Below are 18625 nucleotides of genomic sequence, written 5' to 3'. Positions count from 1 at the left end.
TTTGGGGGGCTGCCTGCGAGTCGTAGCTTTTATTTATTTATTTTTTTAAAATCCGTGACTGCCAAAAGACAGCAGGGGAGAAGTGTTCGTGGAAGCACTGTGAAAGAGCAATTCTGTTAAACCCTTGCCGATCATCTGCAACTCCCATTGTCTTCAGCGATTATTATGGGTGTTGAAGAGCTTCTGGGAGTCTCAGGCCCTAGTTACTGCTCGTTCAAGCTAATACAAGTTAGTCCTTGAAGCTTCTTATTGGGAAAGCTTTTGAGAGGACAGATGATTATGTGAAAGGGTGGCTCTTGGCTCCCTTGATGGGTGCCTTGGGTCCTTTCAAAGTGAGACAAAGATCCAGGGTGATCCACTCGACAAAGAAAAGTGTCAGTGTAGTTCAACATCATGTATATGTTTTCACCGTCAAAGGCTATGAGCCCTAGCTTGCTGCCTTTGGCATTAATCCGCAGCAATCTTCCTGGCTCCAAAGGAATTATTCCAAAGATTTCCTGGTATAACCAAGAACAGAAACTGGGCCAGACACAAAGGATATAAAATCAGTTTCATGATTCAGGGCTGGCATAATGAAGAAGATGGTGCATTTTGGGGTGCCAGTAGAATAAATGAGTCTCTAGGCTCCAAAACGCTTGTCCACCCTGGCATGCTAACATCAAGTTGGACTGATGGGCGCTGGTCTGACTAATGTGAGTAGGTCTCAGTGCGCTGCGAATGACCTTGCTCTTCTTGCGTCTTCTCATTACATCTTTACATCCACTTTGATTTTCCATGTTCCGTCACTGAAATCTCCCAAGAGCCACATGCTGTCTGAAACATTTTCAGTGTGAGACTTGGAGTTATAACATCTGTTAGAGAAATGATGTTTTCCTCCAGCAAACATCCCCGAGGAAAGTTTCCTGGTCAAAGCCCCAGTGGAAACTGTAGGCTTGAACTGTGTTCTATAGAATTTGATGGAATTCAGATGAAATCCAAAATCAAGGCTCTACAGACTTCACTGGAGGGTATCCACAGCTCTTTTAAAGTGAGAAAGTCAGCTCAAGAAACGCAGGGTAGCTGCAATTTCCTCCATTGCCTCTTCTTCGGGGGATCTGTCCAGCGGAACCCGACCTGCAGAAGCTCAGCCCAGCACGAATGGATGCTCATGCTGTCTCTGCTGGCCAACATCCATTTTCCACCTCCTCTCGTGTTCCTCTTGTGCCAACATGAACAGCAGTATTTGTCTGCAGGAATCTATCTTTTCATTTGCCTGATAATGTTAGCTCTAGATCTCTAGGTGTTCTTTTTGCTGCTGGTTCTTGGGTTCGTTGCAGCGGTCTCTTTGGGCTGTATTGCTCGTAGGAGTGATGGAAGCACTAGTTGTTAACATATCATGCGTGCACCCAAACCAGTGTTATTGGACCCCTTCCCATCCTGGCAAGAAGGTCAGGACATCCGATACGGTGGAGGAGCATGCTGCGGTGAACAGCCTCCCGTATTTCTCGGTGGACATTTTGACTTTTATTACTAGACTTCCAGTCTAGGGCATTATTTTTCTGTGGGGCTGTCCTGCAGTCCCTGTGTAGAGAGAGCTTGTATTTGATCTGAGGTAGGACTTAAGGAAGTACTTGGCAGTTCCTCTCCTACCAAGTCCTTTCCTGCTGTAGTTTATCCACTTCAGGCTCTCCAGGCAGTCTCTTGAGGGTGGTTTAATTTTATTTCAATATGCTGGAAGTAAGCGGAAATGAATGTGCGTTGACAATTGTTTTCTGGTTTATTTTTTTCCTGGGAGATGGTATATTTATTCCAGTCACTTCTTTTTTTTTTTTCTTCTCTTCCTCTTTCTGTATCTGTTGTGACTGACTTCCATTTCTTTCCCACTCGTGAGTCCCAGCAGGAAGGACAACAATTGATGGCCTGGAAAATATAAACCCAAATGCCTTTGAGTTATGTTTGCACATCTGGAACTGGGGTCTGATCCTTCACCGCTGTATGCAAGGGCGCTGGGTGGGTGGAGGGGACAGGACGGATAGGACGGCAAACATTTGTCCTTTCCTAATGACTGACCAGGGAGGAGTTAAAATCTCCTGGCAACTTGGAAAGAGTAGAGGGGGATCGCTGTGTTTGGTCACGGATACACCTTCAGTCAGATTTTAGACTAGGAATCGCCATTGTGAGCAAGATCTAGACAGTGCCCGTCTTGGGGACTTCAAAGGATGCTGTAAGAATGTGGCAGCGGGTAACCACAGGGAAATCCTCTTCCATATTATGCCTTATCTTGACCTCGAACAGATACCAGTATGATCCTTGGGACCTGACATTTAATAGCTCTTTGGAAGTCTTGTTACCATGAGCTGCAGCAGCTCTGGAGAGCTGCGGTACGTAGCGCTTTGTTGCACAAATATCGCTTTCTAAAATAGCTTGCGTAGGGCCAGGGGTTGGATGCTTCAACACAGAAACTTCCTGGTCGTAAACTGTGGATCTTCAAAGAGATTTTTAACACTGTTTTTGTCTGGCAGCTGCTTTTACTATGCATTGGCTGGTACATTAGGAAACTTCGAGTCTGCACATGAAAATAGGTTGAAAATTATTACTCTCTTACAGCGTAGCGATAAGCAAGAAAGTGGACTGGATGTCACTCTGTGAGGGTCTATATTTGTAACTTTTCTACGGTTTTTATTAGTTTGCAGAGGCCGAGAAGGTTGCCAGCTCTGAGATTACAAAACCTTCTTGAATGTGCTCCTTCGAATTCATTGCTAGATATGAATTTGTGGCATAAGTGATCTTACGGAGCTCCTGAGTCCGTCACGGCGAGGGCGTTGTTTGGCCAGGGGAGGGGGAAGACGTCACAAGAGAAAATGAGACCGAGTTTGCTCATTCCACCTGGCAGAGGTCTGATCCAGGTGGAAGCGCGCGGGAAATGCGGGAAGGGTTCACTCGTAAGGCCTGATCCGTAGGGTCCCGGTTATACGATGAGCTCTTCGGAGGAGTGCGTCTGCTAGTAGGAAAACGGTTGTGCAGAGCCGGTGTTTGATCCTACGGGTCTGGGAAACATCTAGCCAGGTGGGAGTTAGGAACTGAGTCCAGGCTTCAGGACCAAGTGCCTTTGCTGGAGGCTTGGACCTCATCCCTGATTTCTTCCCCCGAGCTTTAATGAAAAATCAAAGTAATAATCTCTCCTGGTGGCCCTTTCAGCTGGAAGCCCGGTGGTGCAGAGACCGTACGGCACCTTGTGCAACGCGGCTCCCCCTCTCCTCCCCGTCCCCCTCTGCTGTTGTAACACCCCAACTATGGTAACTGAATATTCATCATTAGCCTCCAGCAGACTTTAAATAGACCGGTGACAGCTTCCTGCCTTGTAAATTCTTTCCCCAACCAACTTTTTTTTTCTTCTTCTAATTTTACAATTTTTAATGCCAAAAAAAAAAAAAAAGTAGCCCATTAACGCCCCCATGTAAAACTAACTCACATTCTGGCCCGGGAGCAACAGTCTCTTCCTTGCTGTGTGGACAATTTCCCATATTGCCTATGTAAGTCAAGCTTTAATGCTTCCCCCCCCCCCCCCCCCCCCACTTTGCTACAATTTTTTTTTGGACAGCAAAATTTCTGGACACAAAAGTCATTTTGTGCCAGAGGTGAACAAAAGCTTTCATTCCGTTAAACTGTGGCCCAAGATTACAACCAGCTATTTTGGGAACAGTGACTTTTAGGTACTGAAAAAAAAAAAAATCTGATAAATTTTGAAGACTGAAGGAGAAACTAAAATGGTAGGTGTGCACACCGCATATTAAGTGGGATCAGGAAATGGTATGAATGTTTCAAGATGACTATTGCTTTACAAGGTACCAAAGATATTTCTTCATTAGAGATAGGCTCCTATAAGGAAGAAAAAGGTAGAAATACAGAGATAACTGCCTTTGTCTATAGAAAAATATTAGAGTGAAAGAAAGAGAATATTTTAGGTATTTAGTTAGAAAATAGTTTCCTTCCTCTCCCTCCTCAAAGAGTTGATTTTTTGGCAAAAATAACACCCAACATGTTTTGACTGAAATGGAAATATTTCAGTCTGGAGAAAAGTCATTGCCATACCTCTTGGGAACTGCTGTTTGGAAACTTGGTGTCTCCAACCTGTTCCCCCTCTAGCATGACTCCCTGCTCCCACCACGTCTCCCACAGAGCACCATGGTCCTCTCTTACGGCCATTGGAGGCCGTTGTGTCCCATGGGAAATGCCGTCTGAAAGGCGTTTCGTCCCCCGTGCACAACGGGAGTGCGGGATCCTGACATGACCTATGCTGGCACTTCAGGGTAAAAATGTTGCTGTTTCAGGCATACAGCTCCTTTACAGAAAGGAAATCTTTTTTTGTCAAGAAAAAACAATCATGTTGTTAATTTTTTTCCCCCTTCTTAGCTCTCCACTGAGACAGAGAAAGCGTAGATTTAAGTGAGAGGTGTTTGAGTATCGGGGATGGCTTCTTGGTGTTTGTGTGGTGCTTCACACACTGAAGGTCTGATGCTGGTGGGGTCCCTGTGAGCTACCCTGAGAATCTACTGTGAGAAACCCCCATGCAGATCTAATCCCATGTGTGAATGGGGAGAGGATGGCACCCCCGAAGAGACATCCAGTGCTTCCCCCACCGAAGCCAGGAGAAACTGTGACAGCAGTCATCTCTACATCCTCCAAAAGAGCCACAGAGAACATGACGTGGCATCATGCCATGGCATGTCCCTCCTCCTCCTCCACTGTAACTCATAGGTACCCCACTGGAAAAAAAAAAAAAAAAAAAGAAAAAAGAAAAAAAAAAGGTTTTGTCATTTCTTGGTGGTGATAGAGGGTGGTGATGTTGGAGCTTAAGAGCTGAAGAGGAAACCAGCCAATCCATGCAGAAGACTCTCACTAGGGAGGAGAGCTAAGGGCAAGGCCCACGTGTCACATCCCTGTGGCTTGTCTCCTTGGAAGGGAAACGTGGTGGGGATGCACCTTTGGAGTGTCATCCTGGTACTATTTCCATGACGATCCCTGTGTGAAGGTGGAGCGTGACAGGAACAGGCAGCTCAAAACTGTGACCTGGTTGGGCTGGTAGGTACCATTGAACCTAGAAGGTTTGAAGGTCATAGATCTTGACCTTCCTGAAAAGCCACCAAAGCTGCCCTCCAGCAAGAGCTCCTGGTTGGAAATGCTAACACTGGGTGTCCACAGGCAGAGAGGTCTTCTGAAGCTCACCACACACCCTGGCATCCACTGCTGTCTTGCATATCTGAGGGATAAGTCTCTGCTTCCTCTCAGTCCATCTCTCTCTCTTGTTCCTTGTGCACAGCCTGAACTTCAGTTCTGGGGAAAAACCCGCTTGGTCATCCAGCCCAAGGGTGTGGACAGTCATCCTCCTGCTGGCCCTGCGGGGAGGAGCTGCTGGGCTTCCAGGGAAGAAACCCCACCTTTGGAATAGGCTCTGCTTGGCAAGCCACCAGTGCCCAGGGTTTGGAAGGCTTTCGTGGCACAATGAGAGACACATTTATTTGGTTTTGAGCTCCTGGGTGAATTTCCCCTCCGTTACAGCTTGGTTGCTGGTGTTTCTGGCAGCCACCAGAGCAGTGGTTTGGATGAAAGCTCCCTGCTGTGAGTAGGTTTATAGGATCGGTATTGTTAAGTTTTGTAAATAAGTCCTGAGTTGCTAGAGTCCTCTCTAAGGGGTGTAATCGGAGGTTCGGGGCTCCTCCTTCACATGTAAGTGGCCGGGTAAGCCTGTTGATGGGATTTAAGGATCTGTCCTTTCTCCAGTAGAATGATTTTGGGCGGGTGAGTAGGATACCTCAAAGCCAGCTTGGTCCGACGGTTGCAGCCTCAAAGAAGAAAGCTTGTGTTGGAACGTGGGCTCTGGCTCGTGGCGGCTCTGAGCCTGGTGGCGCTTTGCGAGGTGCTGCTGAACTACCTCATCTTTACGTGTTTTAGCAAGTCCTTGGGTTCAGGGAGCACCCGGATGACTTGGAGACAGCCCAGGAGGAGGCTTGCACCTCGCCTGAGGTCTCTGAGACCCCCTACTCGACTTCAGTTCCGCTCCCTGCAGAGCAGGAATAGTCTTGGCCAGCCATGTTCCTTATGTGCTTGGAGAAATGTCTCCAAAACACACTGTAGGGTCTTGTAGGAGAGGGGATTTCCAGCTGGTGTTGGCAAAGCATCCCTGCTTCAAACCAGATTTCAGAGCAAGGGAACAAACCAGACTTTCCATCAGTGCTCACCCTCCCAGCCTGGCTCTGCTGGGGCGTGTGGCTCTGGCGTGCATCAGGTCTTGGTGATTTATTTATTTCTCTTTTCTGAGCGCTCTGGAGTGGAGCTTGTTCTCTGGTCCAGGGATCCCCCATCCCATCCAGGACAACCAGGCTGGCAGACCCTGGGGAAAAGGAACAGGGAAAACTACCACGAGGGGAAAAAGCAGACCTAAATATTAAATCCATCTCCAAGTCAGCTTGGCAGAAATAAGGTTTTTATTTACACGCATGTGCGCAACCACATATGCAATATAAATAGTATATAATTTATAAATGCTATCATAACATGTACATATAAATCTTGTGTATTTCACTATAGCTGCGTATATGTATTTTATGTATGGGTGTAAAATAGCAGTTGTGGTGGGAGAGGCACGAATCTAAAGGCAAAGATACTAAAAGGAAAGTGAAATAGAAGAGTGCTGCACGGATAAAGTGTGACGGGGCTGCAGTCTCCTGGGAGGGATGTCTCTCTTTCCCTGAAAGTCTAAGCAAACACCGTGACACTAATGTGCTGCCTTCATTTATTAATTCACTGATCTATTTATTAATTGATTGCTTTTCTGCCTCGTGTGTTCCCCCCCCCTTTGCTTTCAGTAAAGAGTACCCGGTCGTTCCCAGGAGCACAGTGAGACAAAAAGTGTCCTCGAATCACAGCCCCTTCAGTGGCGAGACCAGAGTCCTTTCTGCCTCCTCCAACCTGGGCTCCCAGTACCAGTGTGAGAACGGGGTGTCGAGCACCTCCCAGGACCTGCTGCCGCCGGCCAACCCCTACCCGATCTCCCAGGAGCACAGCCAGATCTACCACTGCACCAAGAGAAAAGGTCAGGCCTTGGCTGCTCCCCGCTCGGTGCTTTTCCCTTCCTAACGTGGCTGTCGAGGCCGTTTGCTGACGTTTCCCCTTGCCCACGGGCCGGGCATGAGGGCTGTGCGCTGGAGGTGGGCAGCTCGCCCAGGCTGGGCTGGGCAACTCGTGCCACCAGCGTTAGCCTAAAACCCCATCGCTGCCGCTGGGCTGGGAGCGAGCTCTCGGGAGGGGTGGCAGTGCCTTTCGCCCGTGTCGAATCCACATTCGGTAAGATAGCTGGTGCTGGAGATAAAGATGACTTATCTGCCTCCGTAGCCCCTCAGACAGGGTTAATCTTCAAGTGGAGATACCTTGACAGCTTGGATTTTGCACAGGTTTCAACTGAGAGTCTCACAGTTGGGAGACAGTTGTCCGCACGCAGAAAGCAATTCCACTTTAAATGCCCGGTCTAATGAATGGGGCGTGGGATTGAAAATCAAGATATCCATGTTCGTTCCCCTCTGCTGCGACTGACCTGCTTTGACAGAGCTGGAGGGATCAAACCGTGAGGGCTTTACACTGACTGCTCGGCTCGTCCTGGCGTGAAGAGCCCCACGATGTCGGTGGGATAATTGTTCTCGGGCAGGAGCACGTGGTTTGCAGCCTCTCCCTTCCTCTCCCAAAGCAATGGGAATGCCGAGGTGCAGAAACACTTGCAGGACTCGGATAGTAAAAGCCTCAGATCAGCTCTACCCCAGACGCTCAGAAGAAAACAGGGAATTTCCACGGCTGAATGCAACCCCCTGGGGTGGGCAGGAGATGGTTACTGCTTACCCCTGTTCCCCTTTCTCCAGATTTTAGTCTACATTGCACGGGAAAAGCTAACAGGAGTCAGTATGCACCGTGGCATTTGAACGCACCATGAATTTCTCCAGCCCGCTAGCCTGTCCCCACAGCAGATCCCTTCCTGTTTCCCGGCGCGGTCCTATCAGTCAGCCACATGTCATTATTTTTAGTAACGTAACCCCTGGGGTGCTGGGATGTGCGGTGTAGACACGCAGTCTGAGGTAGCGGATGCTGGGAAGTGCTGGGAGATGAGGCAGGAGGGTGGTGGAAATATTTCTCGCATCCTTGGTGAAGCCCCCGAACGTTGTAAGAGCGCGTGTGTGATGTACGAGTATATGCAGAACAAAAACGTTGACAAATCTTAATATTTTCCTGACGTGAGATTGAGCCAAACCGCGGAAAACGGAGGCATCATTATCTGAGCCCTCCAGCTGACCAGGCAACCCTCGTGCCCAGGTAGAGCGTACGGAGGCTGTGGTTGGAAGTGCTGATGCGAGGCTTGAGCTGGCTGTAAGGCAGGGAACAAGGAGTGGCAGCTGACTCCCAGAGTGTCCCCTGAGGTCGGAGGTGGGGGATGTGGGCCTTGCTACCCCCGTGTTGGTGCGGAACCGTGGGTGCGAGGCTTCGGGACGCAGCCGGGTTGCGGCAAAGCCCTGCCGTCGGCGGTGGAAAGGCAGGTCCCATTTGCCCTTGGCGTCCCTCAGCCTGCGATCCATCCTCGGTGCTCCTTTGCCCCGGGAGCTGAGATGTCACCGCTCCTCTTCCCCTTCGCAAAAACTAACCAAAACAAGCTGGCCCAAATGGCAACAAACCCTCCGGACAATCTCCGACGGCTGCGTGTCCCCGCACCACAGGGCAATTCATCATTCGCCTCCACATTGTAACGTGATAAGGAATCAACAGAGGTTTCCTTCCAGTTTTGGGATTCCCGCTAAGTGGTGTCTCCATGGGTGGTTTCCCTCAATCCCCCAATTATCTCACTTCCTCTTATTGTCACAAAAGAGACGACTATCTGCCCTGTAATAAGCTCCCCGGCCCCTTTTGGCCTGCGTGGCCCTTGCGAAAGTGCAGGAGACTGGCAAAGCCGAGTCCTTGTCCGGGCCACTGGTGGCCCCTCATTATCTCTACGATGGCTGGAGTGGCACAAGCAGTTAAGGGCTTTTTATCAAAGCCGCCAAATGCTTTAATCAAAGAGAAGCAGCGTCCTGTCCGATACCACCGGCTTCTTCCGTGAAGCTGTACGTCTCGGGAGCCTGAGTCTCTGCTTTCCTCCCTGCGCCTTTTTCCCCCTCCCCACGCATCTAGTAAATCGAAAACAGCCACCAGGGCTTAAAGAAAAGAAACACAAAGTTAATGGGAAACAGAGAGCCAACATAAGCTGCCAAGCAGCTCTTTGCAAAGTGAAATTAATTAAAAAAAAAAAAAAGTCACTAGAGATGAGCAATTCTGTTCAGATAAATCAGAACGTGATCCAAGGTTTCATCTCAAACTCAGACTGAGCGGGGCACTTTCTTCTAGCACCGAGCAAGGACTTTATTGAACTTGGGGAAAATAACCTTACCTATAACGTTCCTCTCTTTCTTCCTTTTCCAGCCTTTCCTTTCTAAGTGGAATATTAAGCTTTCCCTCACAGCTCTTCTGCTTTCCTACGTTTCTGCGTAACTTTTAACAAGCCTCGCCGTCTAAGAAAGCGCGAAAGCAAGAGCGTGTTCACTCCTAATGCACCTCTGTCTGTTTTCTGGGCTGGAAGTTTTTTTATTGATTTCGTTGGATCATCAACTCCCCAAACATTGACTCCTTTACAGTCAGTTTAGGGTTTATCTCTAGCGATTATTTCCTTTTCGCAGGGCTGCGGTTACGGATAAGTGCTCGCAGGGGCAGAGGGCAATTCAACTGGGTTTGAGACCAGCTGGTGTCTGTATCTTCTGTAGCAAATGCCACCACTGTTTTCCAAGACAGCCTCCTTCCAGCTTTGACATCTCATGATGGTTCTCTGTATCCTTTTTAATCAGGAGGTCAGGTCTTGGTTTAGGCTCAGTTAAGAATAGATCTGTATTCGAGCAACTCAAAGGCACCTTATTCAACTTCTACTTCCTTGGTGACCCAAGACAAAGATTTAGCTCTGACAGTGTTGTTCTTAGCTGTCAAGTCAAGATGGATTCACTCTGGAGATCTGATATGGAGTTACATTAGGGGAGAGCAGCAGGGTTGTGAGGGGATGTTATCTCTGAAGGCTCCTCTGTTTCAGGGAGGTGATGCTCTTCTGGGTGAGGAAGGAAGGAAGGACACATCCCAGAGCTCCAAGTCTGGCAATTTCTGGTGTGCAGGTGGGCGTGCGGGGCTGCAGCACTGGGAATGACCCCCGCATGGTGCAATGAGGTCACTGCTCCAGTCACCTTCTGAACACGCTGAGAGCTGGGGAATGGCAGTCCTCAAGGCGAGAATTGTCCTCTGTTGTATCCCAGCTCCACACCGAGATTGCTTACGGTATTTCACAAAATCGCTGCCCTTGGGAAGAGGGATTAACTCCAATCCTCTATCCTACCAAGGAGTGGCCTCAGTTCTTGATGCGGATTTTTAGGCTGCAACAAAGACTTGTTAGAGCTTTGCCTTTTTTCTAGTTGTTCTCCACCTCTCCCTCTCATTGTTGTGCTTGGAGAAGCCCAAAAGGATTTACCAGCAGGCAGCTTGCTTTCTGTCTTTCATTTTAGCCCCACGTCCCAATTAGGGCATTGGGGCATGTTTTCCCTTGTGTTATCCTCTCCCTCAGACTTCCTGTGAACTAAAATGCCATCTCTCTAAACCTCTGCTCCCTCCCAGCCTTACACAATCTCAACCACTTGGCAGATTTCTGGGATGCTTGTGATGCTGAACAGGAGGCGACTGGAACAGCCTCTCCCTGGGGAGGTTATAAAAGTTGTCATGTTGGCACTCTGAGGGAGAAGAGGAATGTGGCAGAATCCACCAGCTCCAACCAGTGAGGACCGTATCCTTCAGGCACCTAGCTTGGACGTGACCCTGACTGTGGGGAAGAGTATATCTTTTACCTCCTTCTTGCTCTGAGGTTGGTGGAGATACAGCACTGCCTTTCACCCTTCTCCTCAAGAGCAGGCACGGTTAGGGTGAACAGACCTCTTTGTTGACTGAACTGATTTCTCCCTCCTCCCACCCAGATTTTATTTCACTCAAAGAATCTGTAGGACAAATCAGGTATGGGATGTTGTCTTGGAGGACATGCTGCTCATCCTGCTGATGTTAGGAGACGCAATGAGTTGGCCAAGGCTTGAGCTATGCTGCAGCCAGAGGTGTTCCTATCTTGGATGCAGCGGAGTAGATGCAGTAGGTTTTGTAGACGCAGTGGAGCCCGGAGCAAGGTGGCTGCTGGGGCACCGAGGGTGAAGAGGAGCCTGCCTGTGTGGTGGGGAGATGTTCAGGGGGCTGGTGTGCACCCAGCTTTTGCTGTGCAGCCACATTGCTTGTGGCACTGTCGTCTCAGCGGCTTCGTCTAAGCATCCCTTTCTCCCATCAGGAGATGCCTCCTGCGCCTCTGCAGGCAGTGCTGGCAACTCGCTGCCTCCAGAAGAGGTTCCAGCTTTTGGTGTTGGATTGTCTCTGTCCCACAACCCTTTCTGTCGTGTTCCCCTGCAATGCAACACAACCGTATTGCAAACCGTGCAATTGCTGAAATGACTAGCATGCCTTGGGTTCCACATCCTAGGATGGATGCCTGCTTTGCCCCTTAGGGATGCTCATTTTGGTTGAATTTGCCTTTTTCTTTTCTTCTTTGAAAACTCTTGTCAGTTTTGCACACTGCGATCGGGTATTCAGGCTCACGCTAGATTCATACTGGGAGCCAGACTGGGTAAAACAACAGTGTTGGTGATAATCACCCATTGTGTCTCCCACACAAAGTCGGGATGAACCTACTGTAATGCCCTGGAAGTGTGGGTGAGCTTTAAAAGCTAAAACAGTTGGGTCCCATTCTTCATTGTCTTCTGTCCTGGGGAGCCGATTGTCATGAATCGGAAAGGAGCTCTCTTGATTTACACCAAGGGAAGAGGTGGGCTCAGTGCACCCTGAAGTCCAGAGATTTTACATGTTTGCATTTCATTCTGGTCGGCCCTAATCTTGGAATTGGGAAAATTCCATTTAAAAAGCCATTTGTGTGGTATTTACAGCCCAGCTGGAAGTAGTAAATACCGGAAATCTTGGAACTGCTTATGCTCTCACTCAAGCTCCTTCATTAGATAGATCATCAAATTCCTTGTGAGGGAGCCAGTTTCCACCCCATTCTGCAGGCTCCGTTTTCCTTGGATCCACTCGGGAGCAGCTTCTCCCAAGCACTGGCAGCTTCCCCTGCTTGGCAGAACCTTTTGCTTTTTGAGGTTTGTGCAGTACCGAGAGGCTGGTCACAAGAGCTGATCACCACGCTTGGCTTCCAAGAATAGCAACGAACGTGGAGGATGGTCAGCATCTCCCGGGGCTCGGTGACAACAGGAAAAGGACAGTGAAGTGCTATCAGGGAGCCAACATCAAGAATCAAACCCGGAGCAGACCAGTCATCTCCCGTGTCCTGCTTACACTGGTGCTGAGGAGGTGAGAGGACCTTGAGGAAGAGGATTACGGCCTTGGAACACGCTGCCCAGGCTCCAGAGCACGTGGAGATAACTTTAAACCGCAGCCTTGAGCATCGTGTGAGATCTCTGTTTGACTTGTCCTCCTTTCGCCGCTCTCTTACTTGAAGATGTCCCTCTCCCACCCGCGGACCTGCTCTGCACACCACGGGGACGCGCCGTGCTGGCTCTGGTCTCCCCTGCGAGGAGTGGCGGGACGATGCCAGCCCAGACAAGAGAGCCTGCCCCAGTGTAAATTCATCAGCTGGCACCAGCTGAGGACTTCTGGACTGCTCCACCCCATCTGACGATGAAGAAGGACCGTTCTTCCCTCTCCAGGGAGGTTACATAGATGGGAAAATCAGCAGGAAGAGGGGCCGGAGGGCGGGCAGAAGCTGTTAGGGTAGGCTGTAATCCTTCGTTAGCGACCACGTCCTCTTTGGAGACGGGTGCGGTGTCCTTGCACACCTTTAAAATCTGGGGTGATGGTGCCCTTTCCACATACGACACCAGCGAGCCTCGGCCAGCAGAGCGATCGCGGGAGCTTGCAGGAGACGAGACGGCACTTACGGGGTTTCCACTGAAATGCTGGTTGTTTTTGTTTTTTCTCTCTTCACCTGTGACGGGTTCTGGAAGTGGATCCGTAACTGCGGCTCTGCCTGGGCTGTGGCAGGCAGCGAAACGTCTGGGCTAAATGGAAAAATCAGCAGCCTCAGGTTGTAAGTCAGGCACATTTTTACACAACGGAAAAACAGAGTTTGACTGTTTTGTGTTGTATGTTTAAAAAAATAAAAATAAAATAAACAGTCAAACCCCAAGCCAATGATTTCTAATGCCAGCAGAGTAATGCGGTTTAATGCTGAAAACTTTATTAGCAGAACAATGCTTCGTTTTACAAGACATTGTTTTTTCCACCCTAGTATCCTTATTACTCAGTGGTGGGTTAGGGATCCGAAACTTTTAGGCTGTCTGTAAAAGCTAGAGCTCAGGCTGCTCGTCCAGATGTGCCTCCTGGGATGGCCCCGTGCGCCGGAGGGAGCTTAGACCTGCACTTCCAGCTTTTGTCTCTCCGGGAACGACATCCTCCCCACCACCCCTGTGCAAAACGAACCCGATCGGGACTAAGGAGAGACTTTTGCATCTGTCTGCGTACTGTTCTGGCTATTTTAAAGAGTTTCTGGTTTATCCCATCCTACTTTCCGTCCTCATTTAAGACACGGTAACCTGATTATCAGGGCTCTGCGTTGCTGGGACTAAGGAGCCAAGTTTTGCTGCTGTCGGGGGAAAAAAGCACGGAATGGGCCTGCGGCTCGCCAGCTGAATTTGGGGGCAGCTGCTATTACCGAGTCGGAGGACGCCAAGGGGACGGTCCCCACGGTGTGTACCGCCGGCCCGGATGCTTTCTGGGGCTGTCGGGCCAGAAGGACTAACAGCAGTGGTTGTTCCAGCCCGACTTGCTGGAGCTGGTAGGCACCTGAGCGGGAGTAGCGGGTTATTTTACAAGCGAGGTGGGTGCAGCTTCCCGGAGGAAGCACGTGGCTGGGTCTACAGTAACGAGGGTACGCGCATGTGCGTCTTCACAAGAAAGAAAAGGCGCCCGCGCTGCCCACCTGCACCTCCTGAAAGCGAGACGTGGGCGCTGGCGTTGGGGCAGCCCAGCAGTAACACCTGCGTTTTTCTTGCAAGCGTTTCCTGGGGGAGAGATTCTTTTAGTCCTCTTTTTTTTTTTTTTTTTCTGGAACTGGTGGTTTGGTGTTTGTTTTTTTTTTTTCCTCCTTTGTATTTTGGGGGTGAAAAAAACCTGCAGCTCAAAACACGTTGGTTGAGAAAATTTAAAAAAAGTCAATTTTTTTCCAGTATTCTTCTAAATTTTACCCCTGTTGAAAAGGTGCAGCCAAGAGGGCTGTGAGAGAAGTGGGATGTTTTTCTGCCTGCACCAGGAATCTTGTTCTTTAAGCAGCAGCGAAGTTAATCTGGGTCAGAACAAGCTCCCCTTCCCTTGCCTCGCTGTCCTTAAAATCTCTTGGTGAAGTGCTCGTCCCTGGGAACTTTGCCATCCATTCCAGCAGAGCTGGATTTCATTTGATGACCCTGCGACTGAATAAATAAGCGCGTATTCATTTCTTCATTTTGCCTCACCCTAGAGATTTCACCTAAATTGTTTATCTCCTTCGCTCCGTTGGCCCGGGATGCTGCAGGAAACAAAGGGCTCTGCGAGATGCGCCTTGTTGTTTCTAGCTGTGAAATTTACTTTTCTTTTTTTGTTACGCTTGGCTCCAGCACCCAGCCCTGCGTGGATTTATGTGCCCGGCTCCCTTGGCACAGCTAAAGACCGGGGCTGTAAAACTCCAAATCTGATCGTCTCAACTGTGCCATCGCTGATGCTCTCCCGGGGAGATTTTTATTGGGATCTCCATTTTTGTCTCCTTTATCGTGACAGTATATAATTGTCAAGGCTTTTTGTTAACAGCATCGGCTCTGAGCGGGGACGTCTGTTAGGTGCGCTCACCCGCAGGCAGACGTTAGTCCTCTGGTCAAAGCGCTGGCAGCAGAAAGGACTCAAGGAGCTTAGTGGTCTGGGGGTGCGCGTGGGGTATCGCCGAGCGAGCTAAGCCTCAGGGTCCCTCCAGCATCCTACAGCCTCGATTTTTCCTCCCAGAGCTCCTAGCTAATCCCTTCCCCAGCCCAGCAGACGGGGCCAAGGGCGAGACTGGGTTGCAGCAGGATCGATTCAGATCGATCCCGAGGAAGGGATCCGGATTTACGCTGACGTAAGCGAGAGGAGCGTCCGGATCAGCTCCGTGCAGCCCGCGTCCTTGGTAAAACGAGGACCGCGGAGCGGGGGGTTCAGCCCGGGGCGTAGTGGTGTTGTTCGCTACCCGGCGTTTTCTCTCCCAACAGATGAGGAATGTTCCACCACCGAGCATCCCTACAAGAAGCCCTACATGGAAACTTCTCCGGCAGAAGAGGATCCTTTCTACAGGTCCGGTTACCCCCAGCAGCAGGGACTGAACACTTCGTACAGGACTGAGTCAGCCCAGCGCCAAGCATGTATGTACGCCAGCTCGGCTCCCCCCACGGACCCCGTGCCCAGCCTGGAAGACATCAGCTGTAACACGTGGCCGAGCGTGCCATCCTACAGCAGTTGCACCGTGTCTGCCATGCAGCCGATGGACAGGTTACCCTACCAGCATTTCTCTGCCCACTTCACCTCGGGGCCGCTGATGCCGCGGCTCAGCGGCGTGGCCAACCATACCTCCCCCCAGATAGGCGATACCCATAGCATGTTTCAGCACCAAACCTCGGTTTCTCACCAACCCATCGTCCGGCAGTGTGGACCTCAAACCAGCATCCAGTCCCCTCCCAGCAGCTTACAGCCCGCGGAGTTCCTGTATTCCCACGGTGTGCCTCGAACCCTCTCTCCCCACCAGTACCACTCGGTCCACGGCGTGGGCATGGTGCCAGAGTGGAGCGAGAACAGCTAACGAGGCGGTCAGGAAAGCGCAAGAGCGTTAGCCGTGGAAAACGAAACAAAAACAAAAACACAAAAAAAAAAAAAAGGGAAAAGGAAAAAATACCCTGTCGATTAATAAAAGCGAGAGTATTTTGCAAGACTCCTTTAACTGAATGTTCACGGATAGCACTCGAGAGGGATGGACACAGATTGAAACCATGGATGAAATAGTCATCGGCCTCGGTGTGACTTGTGTCCCCGTCCCCCCCCCCTTTTTTTTTTTCTTTTGTTTCAAAAGAAAAATCAGCAGATCGGCACACTTCTCCCCCGCCACGGTCCCCGCCGCCCGGTTTGCGTCGCTGCCACGCCAGCCCCTGCCCGCCTCCCCTCCCGCCCTCCTGCTTTTTTTTTTCCTCCTCCAAGGGACACCGAACTCCTGCTGCCTTTCTCAACACAGTCAGAGTGCTTGACCGAAAACAACTAGGATGTTACTTTTTTTTTGTGGTGTTGATGTTGACGATGTTATATAATAAATAATAATATATATATTTTCTTTCCATTTTCTCAAAACCAGACACCGGCCCTTTTTACCAAGGGTGGATGTTGGAGTGGTGGTGCTTTTTTTTTTTTTTTTTTTTTTTTTAATTTCATTAGTAGTATCGTCGTTACTTTTCAACAGAAAGAGGTTTTACGAACCCACAAATAAGAAAAGCAGGTACCTACCTCGCCCAGGCGTTGCACCACGAGCGCACTCGCTCCCCGCGGGGTGCCGCATTTCCTTACAAACGCCCCAAAACCGCGTCTCTGCAGAAACCAGCCCCGTAAACTCATCTCCTTTCCCACTTGCGTGTAATTCTCTCACTCTTCTTTCCTTCCCGTCTCCCGGTGTTTCCCGGTCCATCAGCTGTCTCTGACGGAAGCGCGGGGTATCTTTCAAACTGGAAAACATCCCCAGCTTTTCTCCTGCCGAATTTTTACCGGCTTTCGGAAAGCGAGGGTCTGCGCCAGCTGCGAGGGCGGGGGGAAGGAAAGGGGGAGAGGATGCAGACAGCGAAAGGAAAAACTTTGCTCATAAAAATGATGATGACGCTTGTTTGCAATCCCAAACTTTCATTTTATCGCTCGTTCTTTTAATTCCTCTCAAAAAAAAAAAAAAAAAAAGAAAAAGAAAAAAGAAAAAGGGATACTGCTCCCGGTATGTTAAGTGAGATATTAAGTAAATGTGTTTAAAAGGAGCAGAAAATGACCGTGAGAGGCTGGGAGTGGGGGAGGCAAGAAGAGAAAAAGCAAATGTATGTAAGTAAAAATGTCTACTGCAGAATTTTTCAGGTGTAAAATTTCCTGGTATTATTTATTTATACATGGGAGTTCAAATAACTCACGGTATGTCACAAAGCCAGCAAAGCAGCTGGTCCAAAGGGGTTAAAATTTTTATTGAGACGGAAGTTTGCTTTCTTTTCTTCTTTTTTTTTTTTTCCTCTCTCCAAGCTGTGCACAGTCTATATAATTTACATATATTTTTAATTAAAAGTAATTCTAATTAACAAAAGAGGTATACCTGTGTGTCAGCGACTGAGAATGCGGGTGCGGATGCATGGGAATGCCGGTATGTGCGTGGGAGGGGTTCTGGACAGGTATCCAAAGCCGTGTAGCGAAGAAGAAAACAATAATCCCTACCTAGCTACACTTTCCCCTTCTTGTGTGCCAGTTTATGTCTAATAAATCCCACATGCTCACAACGGCAAGGGACCTGCCCGCCTATTTTTCATTTTTTTTGTTTGGTTTTGGGGTGGTTTTTTTTTTTTTTGTTCTTTCTTGCTCGGTGCCCAGAAGTTTGGTATTTTTTTATTTCTGGTTGTAGCACGAGAGGTACAGCACCCCAACGGGGAAGACGACGAGGCAGTGACGGGCTGAGTTTAAGGCTGTGGGTTTGTCCGCTACGGAGCTGCCCGGGTCCCCCCTGTCCTTCCCACCCAACCCGTCCCCAAGGGACGTGCCCTCCTGGGGTCACTTTCCCGTCGAGGCAGATTTAGAAGTGACCTCGGGAATCCGGGTGGGTTGCTGGGGTGGCACCGGGAAGCCCTCGTGGAGGTGGAGCTGCCCCCCGTTCCCGTGCAGATGGGGTCGGGGTGGGACCAGGGGAGGCGTGGGGCCGTGTCCCAGCCTCGGCGAAGCAGGGGAGGATGCTGGATGCTTCACAGATCGGAGAGAAGATGGGAAAATCAGCTCCAGAGAAATGACGAGATTGCATCCGAGAAGCCCAGCAGGAAGGTCCACCCCCGGGAGCAGCACGGCCAAGTCCTGGGCAGGAACCGAGGAGGTGCCCCCAGCCTGCCCCACCGGTGGCAGCGGCTCTGCCCAGGTGTGGCTGGTGGCCTTGGTGGCCCTCTGTGACTAGGGACACCTTGCAAAGGGGCAGAAAGCGGCGAGCATTAGTAAAACCCCTTCGCAGGTGATGCTCCCACCTAGCTGTCCCACGGCCGGCGGGCCCTGGGGACGGCGTCTGCTGGGGCTACCCCAGCGCTGCCTACGCAACGCGGCTTCCTTCGGCCGTCTCAGCTCCTGCTGCCTTCCGCTTGCGGCAACTGGGGCTTGGAAAAGTTGGGTTAGACGGAGTCAAAACGCGACGCCGCGCTCGCCCGGGAGCTCGCTCCGGGTACCGGCCGCGTTTGCAGGC

At 50.1% G+C, this 18625-nt stretch overlaps 1 protein-coding gene across 1 annotated transcript in view; it reads left to right on the top strand.

Moving 5' to 3' along the window:
• The window catches only part of TBX5 (T-box transcription factor 5), a 32133-nt gene extending 14295 nt beyond the window's left edge, over positions 1-17838 (top strand). Inside the window, exons 4-5 of the mRNA XM_082007755.1 lie at positions 6846-7072; positions 15396-17838. Coding sequence (XP_081863881.1) covers positions 6846-7072; positions 15396-15979 — 811 coding nt within the window. The 3' untranslated portion in view covers positions 15980-17838. The remainder of the gene's footprint in view (positions 1-6845; positions 7073-15395) is intronic.
• Positions 17839-18625: the final 787 nt, after the last annotated feature.

Source organism: Phaethon aethereus (assembly GCF_964289735.1).
Source record: "Phaethon aethereus genome assembly, chromosome: 17".
Lineage (NCBI taxonomy): Eukaryota > Metazoa > Chordata > Aves > Phaethontiformes > Phaethontidae > Phaethon > Phaethon aethereus.
This window is presented reverse-complemented; position numbering and strand designations above follow the sequence as displayed.